Source organism: Orcinus orca, chromosome 2, assembly GCF_937001465.1.
Source record: "Orcinus orca chromosome 2, mOrcOrc1.1, whole genome shotgun sequence".
Classification (NCBI taxonomy): Eukaryota; Metazoa; Chordata; class Mammalia; order Artiodactyla; family Delphinidae; genus Orcinus; species Orcinus orca.
In genome coordinates this window covers 199,749,092-199,774,026 of record NC_064560.1, presented here as the reverse complement: position 1 = coordinate 199,774,026, position 24,935 = coordinate 199,749,092, and the positions used below count along the sequence as shown (strand labels likewise).

Genomic DNA, 24,935 nt, shown 5'->3' with positions numbered 1-24,935 from the left:
AATCAAAGTACTCTAGAATATTCCCTTTCAAAATTCACCATACGGGACTTCCCTGGTGGTCCAGTGGTTAAGAATCTGCCTTCCAATGCAGGGAACGTGGGTTCGATCCCTGGTTGAGGAACTAAGATCCCACATGCCATGGGGCAACTAAGCCCACGTGCCACAACTACTGAGCCCGTGTGCCTCAAAGAGAGAGCCCACGTGCTCTGGAGCCTGCACGCCACAACTACTGAGCCCGTGAGCTCTGAAGCCCGCGGGCCACACTAGAGAGCCCGCGCTCTGGAGCATGTGTGCAGCTAGAGAGCCCGTGTGCCACAACTACTGAGCCTGTGTGGTTTGAAGCCCGCGTGCCCCAAGTGGAGAGAAGCCCACGTGCTGCAAAGAGCCTGTGTGCTGCAACAAAAGATCCCGCGTGCTGCAGCTAAGACCCAACACAGCCAAATAAATAAAGTAAAAAAAAATTCACTGTATGAAGAATAAAAATGCCATATCCTGAGGACGTAGTATCTCAAGGAAGGATGTGGGCCCCTCAGTAATGGATGAGATCTCAAGTTTTAACCTCAGTAAAGGTAACACTACCTATGCTGCCACTAAACTCAAACCTTCATCAATAGAGTCTTTTACATACAACCAGTTCAGATGACTTCTGCAGATGAATACTGGTACTACAAACACACACAATTTCTCATTGGATCAGTAACTATTAAGATGCAGATATGGCTTATGACAAATAAGCAATCAAAAATAATATGAACATTTGTGTCTGTATAAAGAGTGGCCATTTCATTAGGGCACGTGGTAAACTGATTTCTCCTAAAGAAGTTTAACTTCTAGTATTCCATTTGTCCTTGAAAACAATTTAAAACATGTCCAAGGCAACAGGATCAGAAGAAACTCGGCTGCAGCCACACCTTTGCTTGGCAGAGCTCCGCTTCACCCCCGCAGCTCCTGCAGGGCCATCTTGCACAGGAAGCCCTGCACACTGTGCTCTCGGAAAAGTGCATGCTGAAAGGGGATGGGTCTGGAGGAGAAAGGAGAATGCCTCAAGTGAAAAAATGAGGGGACTTGTTTTTTTTTCCCGTAATCACAAAGGTTTGAAAGTACCAGTAAGGTGAAAATGACCGGCTCTATTGTTAGGTCAAAGGGCACTGACCCCTCCATCCTTCCCTGATCCTGGCTGGGGACCACAGGCCTGGCGCTCCTCCCACCACAAGGCTCTCCCGCCAGGCCCACCTCTTCTCCCCGGCCTCCCCAGGCACTGTCTCTGGGGCTCAGCACTGGTCCTCTCCTCTGCTCTGATGAGCTTCTCTCACTTGCCGAGGGTTCCCGGGGTCTCTCTCCCCAGTCTCCACCTATGTGTAAAGGTACCTCAAACTCGATGTGTCCAAACCTGTTCTCCCACCCCCAAACTTTCCCACAACCTGTCCTGTTTCGTGGGCAGCAACCCTCTCCTTTCTGCTGCTCTGGCCGAAAACCAGGACAGTCATCCTTGGCTTCTTCTCACTCACCCATTTCTAATCCAGGAGTAAACGCAGTTGACTCTTATTTCAAAACATACCCAGAATCCAACCAGTCTCACCAGGGCAGCATCACCTCTTACCTAATTAGGGCCGACAGCCTCCAAATGGTGTTTCTGGCTTCTCCTCACGCCCTGGGATGAATTTGCAACACAGCTGCCAGAACACGGGTTTGAAAGCCTGAGGCCACTCTTCTTCTTCTGTTTGAACCCCCCAGCTGCTCCCATCTCAGAGTAAAAACACATCTGCATCACCTCTGTGGCCCAGTTGGCACCCTGACCAAATGCCCTCCACTCTGCTCCAGCTCGCTGCTGCGCTCCGGCCTCGGCCAGATACTCTTCCGGGAGACGTGCGCGGATGCCTCCCTCGCAGCCAGGCCGCTGCTCAAGCACCCCATCCCCACCCGAGCCCCAGGACCTCTGGAATGCCTGACCCTGCCCTGTGACGTTTTTCATGCCATTTACCACTTTGTTCTATACTAGATACTGTACTATTGTTTACTGACTGCTCTCCTATTAGGACATATGCTTTAAGAGGCTAAGGATGTATCCCAAATACCCAAAACAGTGCTCTGCCCGTGGTAGACAGTAAGTATTTGTGACTGAGTGACCAGACTTTCATACTTGGACCACCACCGACAAACCCAGAACCCAAACAGCACACCAATTAATGTGATAATATCCCCGTGAGATTAAAGCATCAAACTGACTGATGAGTTTATTACCCTCTTTATGTAACCATGTAGGTGTTGGGAAACGGCTGTGAGTCTAATTCATGTACTGAATCACAAAAAACAAGAGAGGAAAATTACATACTTCATGGAGAACAAACCCAGAACTGCCAAGGCCTGGCGTTTCTCCACACGGGGGCACGCCGGGGCTCCCGAGGCTGAGGCTGACGGCCACTCCCGACTCCCATCCTGCTCAGGTCACCAGGGGGGCCATCTTCTCCCTTTATTGCCTTTGGGGAAAAAAGATGCTAGAAATCACAAAATGTTGGGATCCACGCTAAGGAAAGAGTGGCCCGGCCTTCGCACACTTTCCATTTGCTTTTGTTCAACTTGGTGGTGGAGGCAAAAACACATACTTTTAAGTCACTGCCTTAATCTGAATCTTAAATACAGTATTAGGAGACAATGCAAGATTTTACTCAGAAAAAGTGAATTTTTAATTATCTTGTGAATCTACTTAGAAAAACACACACAAGCAATGTTCACAACTATAAATTTAAACCTTTTGCACTAAAAAAAAACACGAAACAACAAACACAAAACCACAGGCATGAACTGTAAACCTGCATTAATTACCAACTAGTCTTAAAGTTAATTCTTAGTAGTAATTCAGTATTTTCCTCCTTGGCAATTTTAATGTTTTAGCACCAAATAATCTCCCACAGAGGTACTCGTAACAACTCTGGTTGCCAGTGTAAGGAGATGCTTCCGTAGCACTACTTCACACACACACCGTCCACTCTCACACCCGCACAGACAGGAGGCACGTGGAGATGGATGTCACACGCTGACTTTCAGGGCAATGGAAATAAGACAGAGGGCACACGTGTCACACGTCTTTAATGTAGTGCATTCGTAGAAAAAAGGCCAGCTTTCGCTCCCAGGCGTGCTCTCGTCCTTATATTTTAATATCATGATTTAGAAGATGCAGACGTTATTGCCTAAATATTATTCTATACATTTCCATCAGTGTTCAGGAAAACACTTTAAATTGCTACTTAATTTACACCATAATTACTGGGTTACAGCTTTAGCTCATTGGCAATTTTGGAAGCGATATTTTTGAAAGCTATGGACGTCCCTGATATCCGCTTAAACCGGACCCCGTTCAGAGACAGTCTTGGCAGCTTGCATACTTCCATCTCCCACTGCACGAGGCTCTCCGCGTGCCCGTCGCCGTGGACACAGAAGAGTAAGAAGCGCTCTCTCTGCTCGTAGTCACAGTTATTGGCGTCCAGCACTTTGCGGATTTCCCGCATCATGTCATTGGGATCCATGGAACTAGTGGTTTTCATGCTCCAGGTAAAGCGCAGGGAACGAGGTTTTGCTTCTTTGTTTTCCTCCTTTTGCTCAGCAGATACGTTGCGACTGAAAGGCACAGTGCAGGTTTATTCTTAATTGCACAGGAAAACTCACCTTTTCTACTCTACCCAGCTCATGACCAACGTCTTCAATACAGCATAATAAATGACTTCCACGTTTTTCCCGCATAGGCTCATGGCTGGTAGACTGTTCCTTTGCTAAGAAGTACTCACCTATTTCTCCACAACCCCCTTCCCGTCCCAATCATAAGCCACAATGTAAAAAATCTACCTGGCCGAAAAATCTCCACCAGTCATCCGGTGAAAATTAAGAAAGTAATTTGTTAAACAGAACCCTTGGGAGGAGGCAAAGTGGAGAGCGAACTGAGCACGTCTCCAGAGCCCAGCCCTTGTCATCCAGGCTGGCTGCCGGCGGCAAGGTGCCGGCAGGGCCCTTCACAGGCCAGCTCAGGGAGGCGGTGGCAGCAGCCCAGCCACCAGGTCTGCTCGGCCTGGCTGCTTCTCCTACCACAATTTTAAAAGATTCAATTCATCATAACCTCCACTGTAACTGTTACTCAGGATAACCAGTTACTCAACACAGTTGAAAATCGCTTTCCCGGCAAACGGCCCCAGATGCTAAGTACAGCTAGGTAAGAGAGTGGGCCATTCTCTCAGTCCCCTACCACCACCTTAGCATTTTTCCTTTTACTGTGCTAATTTAAACTTCCAACTTCACAGTTAAAAAGAATTCTTAGATGACACTACCTTACTACTGAAATAGGAAAATGAAATGTTGAGGCTTACTTGCTGCTGAGCACTGAAATGACCAATTTGAATGTAAACTGTACAGATTCACAAGGTGCAGGCTGTGGTCCCAGGCACGGCTCTCTCAGGAACTCCAAGAGGCACCTACCATCTCACTGCTCTGCGGTATTTAATCATTACTGCCACAAGCCGTTACTGACATTCTCAATTAGGAGGGTGAATACCTAACACGCTTGTGCATTAAAAACTCACAGTGGGGCTTCCCTGGTGGCGCAGTGGTTGAGAGTCCGCCTGCCAGTGCAGGGGACACGGGTTCGTGCCCCGGGCTGGGAAGATCCCACATGCCGCGGAGCGGCTGGGCCCGTGAGCCATGGCCGCTGAGCCTGCGCATCCGGAGCCTGTGCTCCGCAACGGGAGAGGCCACAGCAGTGAGAGGCCCGCGTACCGCAAAAAAAAAAAAAAAAAAAAAAAAAAAAAAAAAATCAACAAAAACTCACAGCGTATGTATGTTCAATACACTCAATCCTATGGCAAATTCACCAGAGCTGAGAGTGGACCGTAGGGTTTACTGTGTATGTAACTCTCCCTGTCAGCCACCTGCTAACAGAATATTCAGTTTGGTTCACACCTACCAAAACTGTTTGAAAGCTTCGTAAGTATAAAATGCTGCTAAATACTAAATAGGTTACAAAAAAAAAGCAAAAGCTCTCTAAGCTGGGGTCAGGGGGGGAAAAACTAAAACACAAGGAAACAGCAATAGCACAGGTAAGGCATGGGCTGTCAGCTAGAGTCCCAGAGAGGTGGAGCCCGCCTGACAGGGAGGACCGCAAGAGAGGGGAGGAGTGGAGCAGAGGGAAAGGCAGGGTAGACGACGCGGGGCGGGGCGGGCAATGGCATCTGAGAATAGCTACGAAGACACCATGGGATTTCAACATGACGGAGGCGGGAGAAAGTCTGTGTCTAGGGCAGAGGAAATCTCTTAAGTGAAGGCAAGGAGGTACGGAAAGCACAGAATGTGTTGAGGGCAAATTCGAAGGTACCCACGGACTGGAGCTGAGGGCACAGTCTCACCCCCCCAGACGGCCGCTGGCATTTACTGAGCCCTTGATCCTCAGCACACCAGGAGGTGGGTTCTGTTAGTCCCTCCCAACTATGGCTGGGGAGACAAACTCAGGGCAGCTAGACTTGCTCAAGGGCAGGCGGGGGGATGCAGCCTGACTCTCACCCTGAACTTCTGCCTCAACTGAGGGATTTGTGCGTGGGGGAAACTGGGGCTGCTGAGGCCACACAGGGCCTCATATGGACATGGTCGGCCAGGCGATGGGGCCACTGCAGGTTTTCATTCAGGGTAGTCATGATCAGAGCTGTGTTTTAGAAAGACCAGGAAGAGAGGAAATGGGCTAACAAGGACCTGAAACAGCATGGTGGCGACTGGCATAAAAAAGGGCACAAGTGGAAGAAATCTAGAGTCCTGAACCCATCTGGTGACTCCCCCTGCCGCCAGATCCATGCAATGACAGGTACAGAAAATTTAAACGCAAAACACTCAACTACATAATCATTCTTTTTTTTTTGGCCGCACTGCACGGCTTGTGGGATCTTAGTTCCCCGATCAGGGGCTGAACCTGGGACCTAGTGAAAGCACAGAGTCCTAACCACTTAATTCCCTACATAATCATTCTTAAAGAAAAAAAAAAAAAGACATCTAATTTGAAATATGAAAATTCTCCTAGGGAATTTCCTAGAGGTCCAGTGCTTAGGACTTGGAGCTTTCACTGCCAGGGCCAGGGTACAATCCCTGGTCTGGGAACTAAGATCCCACAAGCCACATGGCGCGGCCAAAAAAGAAAAAAAAAATTCTCCTAAATATTCTGCTTTCACTCCTTGAGACTAGAACTATGCCAGGAGTTCTCACCAGGTCGACAATGCTCCAGACTCCCAGACCTCACCTCAGGTCAGGAGAGCTCAGGCAGGAGGAATGCGTCTTTTAAATTACAAAAGGAAATTTATTTCAAAAGCATAAGGGAACACTTACATTTGAACAAGGGGATATACAGGTGTCTCGCAAAAGAAAACTAACCCATGGCATGAAGTTTTTCGTTCAAATTTTTGAAAAAGAAATAACCTAAGTTGTGCACTATTGCCTTAGGAAAGGGAAGGGGAACAATGAGGTGGTAAAGGAAGGAACACAGTCAACTTAATATCAAACTTTAGAAAGTAAAGTCACTTCTGCTCAGCTTTGAGTTTACAAACATTAAAAAGAAAAAGAGGAAAAATCACACTTAATGTTCAAATTTATATAACTGTAGTTCCAAAACAGCATCTATACTTGAAATGGCTTTAGGCCACTGGCTGATCTGCCGCTGAGGTCCAGGCTACCTGGTCACAGTTTTCAAATGGCAATTCCACGTTCCTATGCCTAGGAATGCGTATTTTAACACCCAAACACCAGTGAGAACCCAGGTGGGGCTGGGACCCGAGGCTCCCACCAGCAGGTGGCTGCAGCACTCCAGCGCCCTCACGTGGCTGCCAGGTGCCGGCGGCAGCAGCAATGCTTCCTGACCACATACTGCTGGTGGCACTAAGCAATTCCACGTGGAGCAGGGACAGATGCAGAACGTTCAGAAAAGGGGTGTTGCCTCTGCCGCAGAAATGAGGTAAATACCTATAAAATATTTTAAGTAAAAATTGTTTCCCTCACCTTGAGCCCTCATATCTCCCGTTCCTCTCATATTCAGTTGGAAGCCTCAATGAATAGAATGCAGAAGCACAGAGAAGTGGGAAAGAGAAAAGATATCTTACCACCAGTACACGACCAACCCAAATATAAACACAGACATTATAAAATGAACAAATCCAAAGCACTTTTTTTTGGTCACCAGCTGAGCTTATTAAAACTCCTACTCTTGTAGGTGTGACTCTGCCAGAGGCCACCGCCATGAGTTCGTGAAGGCCGTGCAGGAGGCTGGCTACACACCTGCTTCACATACACAACAGGTATTCCTGCCCAGCTCTGGAATCTGCGCACACTCACGGCCTTCAACTGGAGGTATTCTTTTTAATCACTACCCAAAGTATAGTGGGTTTCCAATTAAATAACCATGGAGTGGAGTTTCCCACAGGAAGAAAGCACTCTTCCCACGGTTTCTGATAAAGAGCTCACGTGAATAAAGACTCTCCACGACCCACTGGTGGCCTCCACATAAAAACCCATAACCTGGCCCGCTGGTGAGCTGAGAGCAGCAGGCACGATGTGGCTGCAGTGGCAGCTTTTCCCTCAAGGGTGTGTGCATCCCGAGACAGTGAGCAACGCTTCTGGTCTTTTGAGTGTCATCATCAAAAAACTATCTACCTAGTAAGAGTAACATTTACTACAGTGCTTTAAGTAAAAATGAGACATACTTTCTTCAGAGGTTGGTGGAAAGTGCCTTTTAGATACAATACTATTCACTCTTCAACTCTTGGAAAATATTAAAATATTTCTGCTATACAGTTGCCCACGTCTTAATTTCTGAAAAACCCCAACAAATGAGGTTGTAGGTGTGAATTTTACATTTATTTCCAGTATCAGGATATTAGCTGATTTATCTGTCATTTTAAAGCCTTTTGCTAATGCAATCCTTCATGAAATAAAAAACGACAGCTAACACAATTACCACTTACCGTTTGCATGCTTGAGGCTAATCATGAATTGCACATTGTTACTGAACATCTCATTCTTCAAACAGAAGCATGCTAAGTGTTATTAGTATGAAGACAGAATTATTTGGATGCTAAATAATTCTACCAAAGGAAGAAAATGCACAGAGCATGCGTAGGCCTCTTGTTACATGGGTGCCACAGTCCCTTTAAAAATGCCTGACAGAGTTAATCTCTTTCTTTCCAGCTTCCTTTCAAAGAAGTATTTAGTTCTCAGCAGAAAGTTTAGTGTTTAAGGAAAAAAAACAAGGCTAGAAAGCCAAACCTGATGTTAATTGCAGGAGCCATTTCAGGGTGAGGATTGAAAAAAAAATGTGTATATATAAATCCTACCTTTTGATAAACCTGAATGACATGTTTCTAAAAGAAATTAAGCCAAAAAAAAAAATTAACAAAAATGAGTTGCACAAGTTAAATAGTCAATTACAGATAGAACAAAAAACAGCAAGTAAAACAGGGCTCCTCTCCTGTCCAATGAACAATGAAACAGCGACATTTGATGAAAAAGTAAAATTATCACAAATAATTGAGTATGTGATCTTTTAAACAGAAATATAAAAAATCTGTACTTGTAAGAAAAAATTTAGCAGTAAATATTGACATTAACTATAATTAAATGTTTTAAGGTTCTTCAGATGGGTATACCTTAAGATAATAAAATTCAACATTTTGTGTTAAAGTCATTTGCAATGTACTAGAAATAAAATAACATTCCTCAACTTTCTTCAGAATATCTTATGAACAAAAAATCACCTTATACAGAAACATTAAAAATTTCATTATAAAAATATTTATCCATGAAGAGAATCATTACTTACTTCAGGAAGATGATTTAGACATTAACAGAATGTCTGTTACAGTGGTTTCGTATAAATCACTTTTTAAGAAAAAAAGTCATTGGAGGTTAGGTTTTTTTCCCTTCCAGTTTTGATATAACTGACATACAGCACTGTAATAAGTTATTGGGAGTTTAAAATGAAGTAGACTTTTTAGAGCTTTAGATATCAAAATGAATGAAAATTAAATGACCAGACAACAGTGGGGGGTTCATTTTTATGTTTTATGTAATAAACGGAAAGAGCTGTGTTTAAAAGAAGTAACTCTGCTCATTAAAAAAAAATTTAAGGAGATGCTTGGGTTGTGCTGAACAGAATTTGACAAAAGAAATTTCAAACTGGCTCAGGCTTGTATGATCACGCAATAAGCATTCCTGGGTGAGTGTGAGCTGGGCTTGTCAAGCTATTTCTAAATCTCAGTTCTGAGACAGAGCACAGGAGGCACTCAAATGTATTTGAGGACTGACTGAATTAATAACTTCCTTCGTTGTTTTTTTCCTAATTTGGGATGACTTTTGCATTGCTTCAGATACCTACCAATTTTAAAAGTATCTAACTACTGGAGATAACCGCCCACCACTCCATAATCAGATCAAAAGTAGTATACAGCAGGATTACACACAGTAAGGAAAGATCATGCATGTGAAAACTGATTAAAAGGCCTTTAAAACGTATTTTCATTTCCGAATTTTCTACCTGAGAAAAGTCAAGGGGACTGCTCAGGTACCATAGGACTGATTTTCTTAACTTTTCCTCCCTTAAATCCCTTGAGGTATAAAGAGGAGGAAGCTACAGGATTAAGGCTCTCACACTCCGCCCGGGACCACGTGGATGGCTCCCAGGAGCACAGAGGCACCTGCGCTTGTGCCCGGGCTGTCCTGCCTGCAGAGTATGGGTGACTCTGAGTGCCCTGAGCCCACAGCTCTCTAAAGCTCTCACAACATCCAGGGCACAGCCAGGAGCAGAGGGCGAGTTTTCTGATGCCAGTCCCACCACGTCACAGCAGGTCTCCTTGCGGCATCTACGTGCCAACACCTGAGCCTTTCCTGCACTAGAACTTTAACCCTCACAATTATTGTTAGGAGAGGGTAAGAAGCTGATGCTGCGGCAGCAAGGACTCTGTTTTTAAGAATGAACTGACTACAACTGAAGTACAGCACCAAGGGAGGCTACAGGTCTCAGTCTGCAAACTAACAGAAGACTTTCTGTAAAAATTTTGGGGTGGAAATTATAAAATCAGATGAGCCCCTCTAGAATATTTTTAACAAGAAGCCTCAGCCTTCAATTTCAATTCAAATACATGAAATAAATTTAATTCTAAAATGTGGGAAAAGGACTCGCGTCTGTAACCGTGCTTTACCGTTTTCTGCCAGGGACACTACACAGTGGGTTCACGGCTCTTCTGGAGCCACGGATCTGACTCAGCACTCTTCTGCTGTAGGATCTTCAACATGTGCCTTAATCTCTCTGAACCTTGCCTCCAGTTTCTTCTATGAAACTGGGACAATGTCTATTCCATGGGGTAGATTATGGAGATTAAATGAGTATGTGAGAGAGAATGCATGTGTGTGCATACATACATACTTATTTATGTATATAAAATGAGTATTCCTGGGCTTCCCTGGTGGTGCAGTGGTTGACAGTCCGCCTGCCAATGCAGGGGACACGGGTTCGTGCCCCGGTCCGGGAAGATCCCACATGCCGCGGAGCGGCTAGGCCCGTGGGCTATGGCCGCTGAGCCTGCGCGTCAGGAGCCTGTGCTCCGCGGTGGGAGAGGCCACAGCAGTAAGAGGCCCGCGTACCACAAAAAAAAAAAAAAGAGAGTATTCCTATATCTATAAATCTACAGACATCTCTTTAGCTTAGCACACAGGAAGCATTCAGTATACTGTGGCTGATGTTATTTTTGTCAATGATAGTATTAAGATGACCCCCAAAAACCCAAGAAGGAGGCAAACAAATAAATTCAAGGATTTTAATGATGTGCAAGGCTTTATTTAAAGAGCCCATTACTGACCAATGTGTAAGGACACAAAGCTGACTGTCCTGTGACTGGAGCTTAGACAGACCTGACTGCCACACATCCCTTCTGTTCTCGGGGACCAGAGGGCAAAGGATCAGTTGACATTAAGCAGCCTAGGCTCCGAGGAAGGAGCTAAGGCACAGGGAGGCTGGGAACAGCACCTGGGATGACCCTGAAAGGAAGCAACGCATTATTTTGGGGGTCATCAGACTCTTCTTGGGTTGAACTCATTGTCTCTCTTGCTGGCCACAAATGGGTGCCCCAAATCTGGCAAGGCCCTTCAGACCATTCTGCTCTTCTGCCCAGCCTGGAATGGGATGTCTCAGCAAAGGGGCTCAGAGAATAATAGGGTAGACCAGAAACTCTGGACTCCTCTGACCTCTAGTCAATGCTAGTGGATATCAGAAGTCCTCCCTAATCTGGTATTTGACATCCTGACAATGAACAGATCATCTGGGGAAAGACAGTTTAATGTGACTTGTCTAAGTTTTAGATGACTGATTTAAAATAAAATTACTGGGGGAGACTGAAAAGTGGTATTTAGCTTACAGGTTAAATCAAGAAGACGGCACATAACAGATCAGTAGGCTAACGGGCCACAGAGAGTCAGAGAAGAGAGGAGGAGGGCATGTATCATTTTAGACTCTGGGAAGAGCCCACTGTTGTTCTGTGAAGAAGACACAAGTGATGAACCAGAGGGTCTGTAACAGGCAAAACCTGCAGGACACCTCGGACAGACTAATCCACAGAGAGGCTTAAGTTCAAAGAATTTCCTCTGGGTGTCCTGGAACTGCAAGGGCTCTCAGGTTTCCTGGGTGTGGTCCTGGCTAAAGGTGCCTTTGCTTATAATGCAGAGTGGTATCTTTTCTTTTTCCTCTTATAGTAGCCAATGTTTCTAGGCTTTGCAACCTCTAGACGAAGATTCTGGAAATAAAGTTAAAAGTACCTCAAGGGACCTTTAGAGATTTCCCAAGGCCCCAACTGACAGTCTACTGGACATACAAAAGATTTTATACATGACCAGATACTAGCTTCTTCCTAAGAATAAGGCAAGGATTTTATCTCCGAAACTATTCAATATAGAATGTTACCTTGTTCTCATTATAACTCAGGCCAACAGAGAGAACAATTTCAAGATTGAAGCTCTAAGAAACTTAGTGCTCCTCAACGACACTGGAATGCAACGAGAGAAGAGGAAATGTCTCTCTCCTCCGTGTCTAGGGACGCTTACACCATACACGTCTTCCTCGGTGGCTACTGATGGGGCGCCAGCCCCCGAACTACACTGGATCTGGGCTTTCGCTAAACTGAAGTGCACATGCCATGTAGAGAGATGTGAGAGTAAAAGGAAAAGTAATTAAACAACAACCACCTCCCAAGTGCTAGATAACTTTTAGTGTTGTGAAAGGACTCTGAGCTCTATAATTCCTCTTCTGAAAGGTTTTGAAAGTACAGCATTAGAAAAATGTGAGCTAAAGACAAACTGAAAAGCATCTGGGCAGCGGCTTCACACGAGGGAGACGGCACTTCTCCCTTTGCCCTTGTGTTTGCTCCAACCAACAGCACCACCTAGGCACTTACCTCCTCGTGAGTTTGGAAGTTAATTTACTAAAAAGATTAGTGGAGCCTCGGCTTCGAGTCTGCGACAATGGTGTGGCTTCATGGGACAGGCTGGGTGAAGCAGGCGGGCCGTTATACGTGGCAGTGCGCCGCTCCCGGGGCTGGCCGTGGAAAGTGCTACGACTGGCAGTGCCTCTTGGGAAGCGGGTTCGATCTGGGGTGGTGGCGCTGCTAATACTGTGTGTTGAAGCAACTGGAGCTCTCTGGTCAGGAATAGTGCTTTGAGATCAGAAAATGACAGATTCTTAGATCTCTGTTCACAAAACCCTGGCTTTGTAGCAAACATGGCACACAAACATTTACGATCACAATATACCTTTGATATAGAGTGGAGAAAACCAGTTATATAAATCCAGATCCAAGGGGTATTTTATAGGACTTAGGAGCAAAAGGTAAGTTAAATGGCAAAGGGTACCAAAGGAATAGTACATAATCAAACAAAACCTCATGGAGTTTAAGGGAACAGTACACACATATTTTCAAGGACAAGATTAATGCAGGGAAATTCTAGAACAAAGAACAGCTAACTCAAGCTTTTTTTCCTTTGCTTCCCTCTCAAATTGCTTACATGCAGAGAAACTTGCCAATACAAAAGAAATAAAGGCTATGCAGGTGAAACTGAAGAATAGGCAACTAAAAAGTTTTGGAAGCACAAAAATGGCATAAGTACTGTAAAATTCCACATGCTGAAAGCAACTTGGAAAGAAGGGGGAATTTCTTACACCCTTTGTAGTATGCAAAGGCATGAAGACACAAAGATGACCAGGGACACCATGAGACAGGATGTGCTTAACTAAAACCACACACAGGAAGGACACTTTGTAGACAACTGGAACAAAATCTTGGACTATAAAATCCACAGCACAAAATTAAGAAGCAGTGGGTACACATTAGTTTCACAAGGAATGTGCATTTTCTTACATAGCCTTGAAGTTATCTCCTTCACTGTCTATTGGAGGTAACATCATCTTGGGGCGCCCAGAGCCTGACATGGACATCGACTTGTGATGTCGCAGCCGACAGGTGGAAGATGTCTTACAAACAGAGGCAGGGCTAGCTGCGTAAGCGAACATTTCCATCAGGCTGGGAGGGGGTTTGGGTTCAGGCAGAGGCAGAAACAACAGTATGATGGACTAGTGACAAAAAGAGCAACTCTTGTTCAAAGCATATAACCTTCCTCCCCAAACCATCTCGTCTTTGTCAAGGAACAAAAATCTCTTAAACCTGTTTTGGGGATTCTGGAGCAACTGCTAATCTGTATCTGCTTTTTTTAAAACAGCAATTTAAAAAGTTTATTAGCTTTAAAGAAAAGAAAATAACATCATACATGTTTGAATATTTACGTGAGAGGGACGATCTCTTCCGAGCTATGTATAAAATTAAGCCTACCCTAAAAGAGATGCCTCCATTCATACCAAAGTGAATCTATAACATGAGCCCACTATGCTCTTGACCTGTTCCCAAAGCACACTGTCATATTTTAAATGGACTAGTAACATCACAGGCGCAGCAGTAACTAGTTCTATTTATCGAAGTATCCTATGTTGTTTAGATATCCTATGTTGTTTGTATTTATCAAAGTATCCTATGTTGGGCTTCCCTAGTGGCGCTAGTGGTTAGGAATCCGCCTGCCAATGCAGAGGACACGGGTTCGAGCCCTGGTCCAGGAAGATCCCACATGCCACGGAGCAACTAAGCCCGTGCGTCACAACTACTGAGCCTGTGCTCTAGAGCCCGCAAGCCACAACTATTGAGCCCCCGCGCCACAAACTACTGAAGCTCAAGCACCTAGAGCCCGTGCTCTGCAACAAGAGAAGGCACCACAGTGAGAAGCCCGCGCACTGCACAAAGAGTAGCCCCTGCTCGCTGCAACTAGAGAAAGCCCGTGCGCAGCAATGAAGACCCAATGCAGCCAAAAATAAAATAAATTTATTTAAAAAAAGTATCCTGTTAAAACCTTCCTACTCAAAGGACTTTCACTTCTTTATAAACAACACTCTGAATTCCTAAGGGGTCAACAGAGCCTCATTTTTCAAGGTGGGAAAACTAATAAGAGCGAATTAACTGTTTATAGACAGAAAAAGAGTAACAAGTGGCTACATGTCTGCAGTTTCACCTGGCACAGACAGCTATGGGACAAAACTACCTAAGGGAGTTTCCCCATCCTTAATTCCAGCTCAGTCATCATGTCCTTGGAATTTCAAAGGGGCAGTTTCTTTCCTTTAAAAGATAATCAGGGATTTAGAATTTTGACCATACTCTTTCAGTGACTTTCTACAGAAATCCTTTCAAAGCCTGAAACCTAGAAACATCAGGTTCTTTCCCTCATGCCCCACATCCAGAGCAACTGGGACATCTTGTTGGTGTCAACTTCCTAACAGCACTTCAATGAGCCCGGGCCTCCCCACCTCTACTCTGAGGGTCTTCGTGCAGCGCTTCACCTCTCCCACAGGCCCAATCCTAAGTCATCTGTCTTTACTGGTCTCCAATTTCACACTTTCCAATCTGTCCACCATACAGCTGTGAACTTTCTAAAGCGCAAACCTGACCTTGTCACTCATCTGCTTTTAACCATGCAAAAGCACACTGCGTCTTCAGGATAAAGTCCAAACTCCGCTGGCATCCAAGTAGCATCCTCAGGTGCCCACAGCTCGGCCCCTGCCACCTCTCCAGGCTTGACCTTTCACTGTTACCTCCCGGGACTAGACTTTCGGGCCCACCTGATGATGTGCAGTCGCTTGGTCGTGCATCAAAGAACTTTTGCAGGAGCTATTCTCCGTGTCTGGAGAGCTGGCATCTTTCTATTTTCATCAAAATTCAACCCAGAGGTCATCCCCTCCGCGAAGTCTCCACCGGTGCCCTCTCCCATCAGGAGTGACTCATTCCGCTCTATGTATTCAGTGCAGGCACCTGCTACCGCACACCACACTGTACCGCAGTGACTCCTGTCTGCTCATGCGCCCTGGAAGCACGGCCTGCAATCTCATCGTGTCCCCGGGGTCTCCTAACTGAAAAGGTACATTAATGAAATGAGCCACTGGAATTCTAACAGTCCCAATATGAAGGAGACAGGTCTTTGTAATAAACTGCTCAAGAAGATCTGCTTGTCCCTGCGTTTGTTTGACAATCCTGCCCTCCCACTTGGGGGAGTGGCTTATAAAGATTAAACAGAGATTCACTTTTGTGTTTTTCACAGTCCTTTCCTTTGGCAAAAACACCTGAATTCTGTTTTGGTAGAAATAGGTTTTTGGTCTCTCGATGTCGTTGACTCCACCCCAGACTTTCCCAGCTACCCTGGCCAGTGACAGATTAAGAGATGGGCACATGGCCAGAGCCAGACCAACAGGGCCCCAGAAGACAGCCCCAGGGCTTCTGCTTGAGCAGAGCTGAGTGTGGGAAGATGTCAGGGCGGATGCTGCTGAGCCCATCAAGGAACTCCTGCAGAAGAAGCAGAACTATGAGATGAACCCTGACTCTATCCCTGGACTTTTTTAGTTATAGGAATTCATAGATGCCCTTTTTAATTTAAACTTGTTTGGACTGGGTTTCTGTCACCTGCAACACAGAGAGTCCTAAGTGATTCAACTATCTGAAGAAATGCTTTGTTGTTTCCAATATGCACGTACAGACATACATACACATAGATACATATAATTTTACTTTAATAAGTTACAGATAAATACAACTGTCTTTTGTGCTCTATTACCTGTTCCGAGCAGGTCAAGAGTCGTCAAACACACTTTATGCCCCTGCCCAGCTGCTGATGTTCTCTTGCCCAAATTAGGAGCTAAGATCAATAGATGCATTAAAAAAAAAAAGCAGGGGAAGAAGAGGAGGCAGGGGTTATTTGGCATCTTCCCTGGAGAATATAAATGGTCCCAAAGACTCTGGATAAGGAAATGGCTTTCCTTATCCAGAGCAGGGAGATGCTCAGTCTATCCCCTGTGAGGCCATTGCTCCCTGGCTGGACACTGAAGGCAAGACTGTGTGGACAGACACTTTACAACAAAAAACTGACCCCTCCTTAGAGTCAGAGACCTTCTTAAAAAGGAAGTGTAAATTGATATATTAAAAATTATTAAATTTTTACAAAATCTTAAAGGCAATTAAATGAATTATTTCTTTAGAAATTTAATCATGTCACATTACGAGTTCCACAAAGCAAGCAACAAAACAGATGTGTTTTTTTTGACTTCTAAAGTAGGCCTAGCACCTCAATTTAGGAAACAGTAAACTCAATAAATGTTTGCCGAATGTCAAGTCTGTACAAACTCACAAAAATTCTATTTACAACATACAATCCCAACATCACAATGGGCTGCATCAAACTGGACAAAATTTCTCCCCCAGAAAAGTGGCGCAAATGATGGTTATAGTTCATAGACCACCCCACAAGAATCTACATAAACAAAACAGTAACTGCGTTATATTTTTAGTAGTTCTGGGTACAAGGAAAAATCATTTTTTAAACCTTAACTTACAGAAATAGTATGATTTCTTAAAATTCAAATTGTGTGAAGTTCCTGTTAATCTTCTGGTTTTATATCTATGCCTGATAATTTTTTAAAATTCTAATCTACTTGCTGTTATTAAAGGAAAGGTATTTTCAATTTGTTTGATATGACATCTATCCTATATCAGAACATTCTGATATGAAATTGGTTGCTGACTCAAAGCATCATCAGTGATTGGGCAAAAGCAAAATTAAAAATATAACCCAAAGATCCTTGTGTTAAATGTGATGAAACCTTCTTTGCTCATTTAGTTTTCATTAGCCACAATCATTCTCTTGTTGGAATTCTGTAAAAACACTCTCATGTATAAGAAAAAAGTCCAACATATTGAAGGCTAAAATGGGAATTAATGTCCTTCTTTCAGAAGTTAACATAGATCCAGGCATCCTGTACCTTACTAGTATTGTAGTCAAGGAATAAGATATATATGGGAGAGGAAAAAGCAACAATCTGCCAAAGAAGTCATCTGCACACAAAGAAGGCTCAGTGCATAATTTATGACTCAAGCATCTATTTTAAGGGTGAGAAAGTTGTCACATTTAATGCCTTCCTTAACTGGAAGTAAAAAATATGACCACCAGTTTGGCACTCAAACCTCCAATATTTTCCCACAATTTTTCAATTCATTTGTAAGACAGAAAAAGAAAATCCAGATATTATGAAAATCATGGGCCCCGCTTGTGTGGTTGGAGGCACTGTCTGACTGAAGATAAAGACAACACTTTCAGCAAAGCATTTAAAGAGCTGATGCTAACAGATGCCATAAGGCCCAGGCTGGTATAAGGAGGAGGCAGCCCCACTGAGGAAGGCGTCTGCAGGTAGAACACAGACAGGTAATGACTCCAAAGAAACCAGAGTATTCCTAAAACTATTTCCAAAGAGTGAACTGAATAACTGTAGGGAAGGAGAATTAGAGGAGTAGATGCACACACAGAAACACAAATCAAGGGAGCAGACCTAGATCTTGGTCTTAATAGCCTTTTAAATAAAAGTCTGACTCTGTACCTCAGAGAATTGTATATTCTAAAGTTCAAAAGGAATGTGATAGAATAATTCAACAATTTAGAAGAATCTGTAAAAAGAAAGGTCATGAAACAACATTTTTCTAGTTCTATAGACTAATATCCATAACATATTAGAAACTTTTGGGAACTCCCTGGCAGTCCAGTGGTTCGGACTCAGCACTTTCACTGTGGGGAACCCAGGTTCAATCCCTGGTCAGGGAACTAAGATTCCATGAGGCCAAAAAAAAAAAAGAAGAAAGAAATTTCTAAGTCTTCTACTGATATCTCCTATTCAATCCCTTCAAACTAGAAGAAATTTGATAGATTTGACAAAGTAACTGTAAGAAAAGAAAATTTACCAAAGAATAGACCACTATTAAAAAATATACCAATCACTAATTTATAAGCGATCTAGCCCAGTTGCTCTACTCAAATTATTAATAGTTCTTAATCATAGGAAAAAGACAATGTTAAAACAAGCACACACATAGGAATCAGAATATCAGGATGTAAATATTTCTAAAAATTCACTGAAAAATGAATGTAATCTCACATAGTAAGCTTTTACCTTCATGTCAATTCAAACATAAGTGGTCTGTGGAAGAGGGGAATGATAAAATAGTCTGGTTTTAAGGGTGAAAGAGGTTAGGTTAGGCTTAGGTTGTTACAGAAGTTACTGATCAAACATTTCATTTGACTGATGAGATCTAAAGGAAACAGAAATCTTATAATGCAATTTCAGAAAGTAAATGTCAGAAAAAGAGGAAAAACAATTTTGATGCCTCACATGAGAATGTGATATGACCAAGCAATGTTCAGAGAGGCCAGGGGACAATGAAAGATGATGTGAATTTATTTTATGGATTTCTACTCCAGAACTTTATCTGCTCACTTTGACCTTATCTCACCATTTTGAATTTAGTTTTATACTACTTTTCCAAAAGGAAAGAAGGAAAATCATGCCCATTTGGGAAATTTGTTCTATATACAATATATTTCACTACTCTACCAATCCAACTCCCCCCACCCACTTTTCCCTCTGCCCAAACTTAGCTCTACTCCATGGTTTCTGGATGTACTTAATCGCACTTTTCTGACTCTATTTCTTATTTTGAAACCCCAAGAAAATTGTTTGCATGATCTAACTCCTTACTGATATATTACTTTGTTAGTATTTTAAATCATGCTTATCCAATGTATGACTGCCTCTCTACCAGATTAAAATCATTCAGAAGATTGCACTCTCCATTTCTCTGGGATACTCAGTGTGTCTCTTTTAAGGTGAAGACTGTGTTACTACTTGTCCGCCATGCTCCTCTGACACACTGCTGACCTATGACTGAAGGCTCACCCGCCCCATCAGGTGCTCCACATCTTCCTGAGGTGTGGCTCCCCGTCTCAGGTCCTCATCCTTCCCCCTTCCAGCCCTGGTTCAAGTTATTCATGTGCACAAAATAATCTCCATTTCCCTGTTCATAATTCTACAATTAAACCATAGCTTACCATCTATTTCCTCTGGGAAAGCTCCCTGCTTTAACGCAACCCTTCCAATCATCATACGCAGCTGGCCAGGAGGATAAGCTCTGGACAATGAGAGGAATTTGGAATTCTAGGATCTCACTAAAACTCTGCGTTCAAATTTAACTTACCATTAGCGAATACTTACCACTAGTATTTGAATTTTGATTATAAAAACTGAGAAGCAAATATCATTCTTCCATTTCTCTTGGGAAAAACAAATTTTCTTGCAAACAGGTAAAATTTCATACCTGTTTTCTTTGCCATTATGAATTACTGAATGTCTATCAGCTGTAGTTCTTTCACTGCAAACATAAGTATTCCGCCGCGTCATTCCACCAGATGCTGTATTACTCTATTAAAAAAAAGGGCATTTTGGTCTTAAACTATTTAGTAAGTATAGTACAATAGGAAAAAAACCCCACCTAATTTAAATAAACGTGAATACTCTTTAAATAAACCTACACTAAAATATCAACAGTACTGGCCACTAGATCAGAGAAGAGGATGAAGGCAGCAGCCTCCACCCTCCTTCCTAGCCTCCAATGTTTCTGCAATAATGAAAGATGGCTATGGTAAAGTGACTCTGAAAAGCTGGCTATAATAATCTACAGAGTAATAACTCATGGATTATTTAAAACAAAGCAGACAGAGAGATCCACTATTTTTAAAAGGTAATACTTTCAAAGTAAAAAATTAAAAAGCAAGGATTATAAATATAAGGTAAACATACAAATAAAATAAAAAATAAAAAAATAAAAAGATAAAAATTAGGGTTAAAACTGTAAAACTATTAGAAAAAAATGGGTATATCTACATGACCTTGGATTTGACGAGAGATTCAGATAAGACACACACACAAAAATATGAGTAACAAAAAGAAAAAAATAAACTGGACTTTATCCAAATTAGAAACTTTTGTGCATCAAAGAACACTATCAAAGATGTGAAAAGAGAACCTACAGAATAGGAGAAAATATTTGCAAATCCTATATTTGGTAAAGGTTTAATATCCAGAATATATAACGAACCCTTACAACTCAACCACAAGATGACAAACAACCCAATTTAAAAATGGGCAAAGGACTTGAATAGACATTTTTCCAAAGAAGGCATACAAATGGCCAATAAACACATGAAAAGATGCTGAACATCACTGGTCATTTAGGAAACGCAAATCAAAACCACAATGAGGTACCACTTCACACACACCAGGATAGCTATAATTAAAAAAAACAGAAAATAACAAGTATTGGCAAGGATGTGGAGAAACAGAGACTCAAATACGGCAGGTGCGGTACACAAACTTGTACACAAATGCTTACAGCAACATTATTTATAATAACCAAAAGACAGGAACAATCTAAATGTCCATGAACGAATAAGAAGGTAAACAAACTGTGGCATATAAAAAGGAATGAGTTCACCCAACAACTTGGATGAACCATGAAAATATTACGGTGAGTGAAAGAAGGCAGACACAAGAGGCTTGTATAAGTCCATTTATATGAAATCTCCAGAACAGGCAAACCTACTGGGAGAGAAAGCAGATTACTGGATGCCAGGGGCTGGGGAAGAGAGGATTGGAGAGAGTGATTACTTAATGAGCACAGGGCGTTCGGAAGTGTTTCAGAACTAGAGAGAGGTAGAGGCTGCACAACACTGTGAATGTACTACATGCCACTGAATAGTATGCTTCAAATGGCTAATTATATGTCATGTGAATTTCACATCAATTTGTAAAAAGCTAATACTTTCAAAATTAAAAAGCAAGGAATAAAAGTCACAAGTAAAAACTTTTATCAGATAACAATTTTAAAACAAAGATAAAAGCAGCCACCTTTAATACAACATGAGCAGATCATGTATAGGGAAGCAGAAGACAAGTGGGAGAAAATTATAACAACATACTTCTTTCCTTTATAAATAATCATATATGAGTGGCTAATAATGCTTGCGATATACTTTCAAAAGGGGGGTGGTGCAGATGAATAGAGTGAAGGAATGGAAGTTATGAAGGCAGGGAACAAAGTCTTTTTCTTCTTCTGGTAACTGTCAACAAAAATTGGAGGCTGCATTTAAATTGCAGGGCTATGGAATGACGATCCGATTTTACTGCATTAGGAAGCCAAATAAAAAACCTTTCCACACAGCGTTTACTCTGATAAAGCACAATGTCAAAGGATGGAACACACAAAACCTTCTGGGTTCCTTTCTAAGCCTCTCCCCAAGAAATGGCCAAAGGGAGCAGCACAGATTCCGTGTGGGATCCTCAGTTTGGGGTTTCTTTAGGGTAGAGGAAAGGCTTTGTCACCGCTAACTTTTAGGGAAAAATGTGGTTACAGAATATCCTTAAAATTGTTCATTCTCTGAAAATTCTTTTTAAAATTACTTTTTGAGTCTTCCAGTTATAAAATAAGTAAGCCCTGGGGATGCAATGTGCAGCATGGTGACTCTAGTGAACAATACTGTAGTGCATATTTGGAAGTTGCCAAGAGGGTAAATCTAAGAAGTTCACATCACAAGAAAAGAATTCTGTAACTGTGTATGGTGACGGATGTTAATTAGACTTAGAGATCATTTCACAATAAATACAAACATCAAATCATGAAAAAAATTACTTTTGGAGTGCTAAGAATAATAATCACTATGTTAGGTCAGAGAGAACACATTTCAATTCACAAAGAAGTTGTTGAAACTGAATAGATTCAATTTAACAAATACTACCTACTTCCTAGGGAGATTTTGTTCAGGGCAGGGACTAAGAGACGGATTCGGTTTAGCAGTATAACTTTAGACAATTACCTAACTTTTCTTCAATTACTTCACCTTAACATTTAGCTAAGACATGAAAAAGCACTCAGCATGGTCCCTGGCACATGGTAAGGACTCAGTCAACACTCTGTATCAATAGAGCCCTTTGAGATGCAGGGCAAACACCAAATCCCTGGCAGTCAGAGCTCACAGTGCCCTGTACAGACTCCATCAGGTTGCTGTTTGCCATCACCTGTCTGCACTGTCCCCATTTGGTTTTATTCATTTCCTCTGTTAGATTATGACGTCTTTCCATATCTCAGCACCTGATACAGTCTGAAGTTTAGCAGATGTTTATGGAGTAACTAAAAACAGCCCTTGACATAAAGGATCTGATCACTCATCCAGTGGGATACGGCTCAACAAGAAATACGTGCAACAGAGCAAGTGATCCTTACAGGCTGAGACTGTGCCTGGTGGCCCCGTGGGTAGGGCTTTGTAGGCAGATGAACACACAGGAGCAAAATGTCTTATCATTTCAATCCTACAACCCTAGCCTGCCCTACAGTCCAACAATACTTACACCAGGGACGGTGGAGCTCTTCTTGCGTTCAGGAATATCTGCCTTGTTGGGATTACTTGCACTCCCAAGCATGGGACTGGCTGGAGCAACTCCCTTTCCTCCAGCAGCACTGCCGCCTGGTTTCCGGGAGGGAACTCCATCTTCTCTGAGGTCGCCGTCTGCAGTGCTGGTCTGACTCCTTTTTGGATACGCCACAACTGAAGGAATAGCTGGTCCAGCTAAAATACAGAGTTCACTTTTTAAAAGTCAGAATATAGTTTTATGTTTTATCCTGTGAAAATGAACACTTTATAAGATGACCCAAGATTTCTATTCATCTAAGAGAATATAAGACAGTAAAAATCTTCTAAGATGCTTCCCATTCATGTATAATGTCTTCCCTATGCAATGAATTCAATTTTATTTTATTTTTTTTTAATTACCTAACCACTTTAAAAATATATATATATTTATTTTTGGCTGTGTTGACTCTTCATTGCTGCACGTGGGCTTTCTCTAGTTGTGGCGAGCAGGGGCTGCTCTTCGTTGCGGTGTGTGGGCTTCTCATTGCGGTGGCTTGTCTTGTTGTGCAGCACGGCCTCTAGGTGCACGGACTTCAGTAGTTGTGGCTCACGAGCTCTGGAGCGCAGGCTCAGTACTTGTGCCGCATGGGCTTAGTTGCTCTGTGGCATGTGGGATCTTCCCAAACCCGTGTCCCCTGCATTGGCAGGCAGATTCTTTTTTGTTGTTTTTTATTCCTTTTTGCAGGCAGATTCTTAACTACTGTACCACCAGGGAAGTCCTGAATTCAATATTAAAATTTCACTTATTAGTCCCTAACATTCTACGTTTTTTTTTTGTTTGTTTTTTTTTGCGGTACGCGGGCCTCTCACCGTTGTGGCCTCTCCTGCTGCGGAGCACAGGCTCCGGACGCGCAGGCTCAGCGGCCATGGCTCACGCGCCCAGCTGCTTCGCGGCATGTGGGATCTTCCCGGACCAGGGCACGAACCCGAGTCCCTTGCATCGGCAGGCGGACTCTCAACCACTGCGCCACCAGGGAAGCCCCATTCTACGTTTTTAAAGTTTTTTTTTTTTTTTTTAACTAATAAGCTTATATAGTTGTCTTTCTGAAACATGTTTACGGGGTGTTGCTGGACAGAAAAATAATCAAACTAACTTGATGCATACACATCATGCAGAATGAACTGGTTCACCTGGTATCTATACATCTGAGTGAATTTCATCCTTTTTGTATAAGAGATGCCGTCACCTTTTGGAAAAGAACAGTACAGATTTACAGGCTCTTTCTTTTGAAGTTTTATCTTGCATCTTTTTTAAAGCACTCATAATCTTCTAGGTAAACAGGAATTTGAGTAGACAAGGAGAGGCAGTATGAGCAAAAGAAAGCATGTTTCTCATGGAAGTGACAGGGAGGACATGGGTGGATGTTCCCGGTCAGACCCCCTCCCAGGGGGAGGATGCCTAGGGACACCCCAGGTGGGCAATTAACTGATGTCCTGCAGTAAATCACCTAGAGACTCTGATGACACAGGAGATTCAGAGTTCAAAGAATTATGGAAATGAACGAGATAACTAGTATATTCATTATATATGACGTCCAGTGGTAATCTTAAGGAACAGCACCAAATGCTAATCATTTATGGTAGAAAAGCCTTTATATTTTAGGTCTATTAAAAAATGGATGGGAGGGGGAAGAGGGAAGGGGAGGGAGGGACTGGGAGCTTGGGGTTAGTAGATGCAAACTATTACATATAGAATGGATAAACAACCAGGTCTCATTGTATAGTACAGGGAATTATATTCAATATCCTGAGATAAACCATAATGGAAAAGAATATGAAGACGAATGTATATATGTGTATAACTGAGTCACTCTATTGTACAGTAGAAATTAAGACAACACTGTAAATCAACTATACTTCAACAGAAAAATAAATTATTAAAAAAAAATGGATGGGGTGGGGTACAGAAAAGCTACTTCTAGGACAAAAATCCAAATGGTAAATCTAGGGAATTCCCTGGTGGTCCAGTGGTTAGGACCCTGTGCTTTCACTGCTGAGGGCCCAGG

The 24,935-nt window shown here is 42.8% G+C and overlaps 1 protein-coding gene and 1 long non-coding RNA gene across 18 annotated transcripts in view; one reads left to right on the top strand and one right to left on the bottom strand.

Moving 5' to 3' along the window:
• Positions 1–2,660: 2,660 nt before the first annotated feature.
• Positions 2,661–24,935, bottom strand: part of MARK3 (microtubule affinity regulating kinase 3) — a 108,099-nt gene continuing 85,824 nt past the window's right edge. For 6 of the 17 annotated variants that reach the window (XM_033420876.2, XM_033420899.2, XM_033420906.2 and 3 more), the window contains 7 exons: positions 22,868–23,085; positions 19,782–19,885; positions 13,416–13,577; positions 12,456–12,713; positions 8,349–8,375; positions 7,018–7,062; positions 2,661–3,615 (listed from right to left, as the gene is read on the bottom strand). In XM_033420876.2, coding sequence (XP_033276767.1) covers positions 3,270–3,615; positions 7,018–7,062; positions 8,349–8,375; positions 12,456–12,713; positions 13,416–13,577; positions 19,782–19,885; positions 22,868–23,085 — 1,160 coding nt within the window. In that variant the 3' untranslated portion in view covers positions 2,661–3,269. The remainder of the gene's footprint in view (positions 3,616–7,017; positions 7,063–8,348; positions 8,376–12,455; positions 12,714–13,415; positions 13,578–19,781; positions 19,886–22,867; positions 23,086–24,935) is intronic. The other 11 variants (XM_004262429.3, XM_033420940.2, XM_004262430.3 and 8 more) reach the window with 8 other exon arrangements.
• On the top strand, positions 7,230–10,184 carry LOC117199920 (uncharacterized). The gene is made up of 2 exons (XR_004481291.2): positions 7,230–7,365; positions 9,624–10,184. It is a non-coding gene; the product is annotated as an uncharacterized LOC117199920 (long non-coding RNA).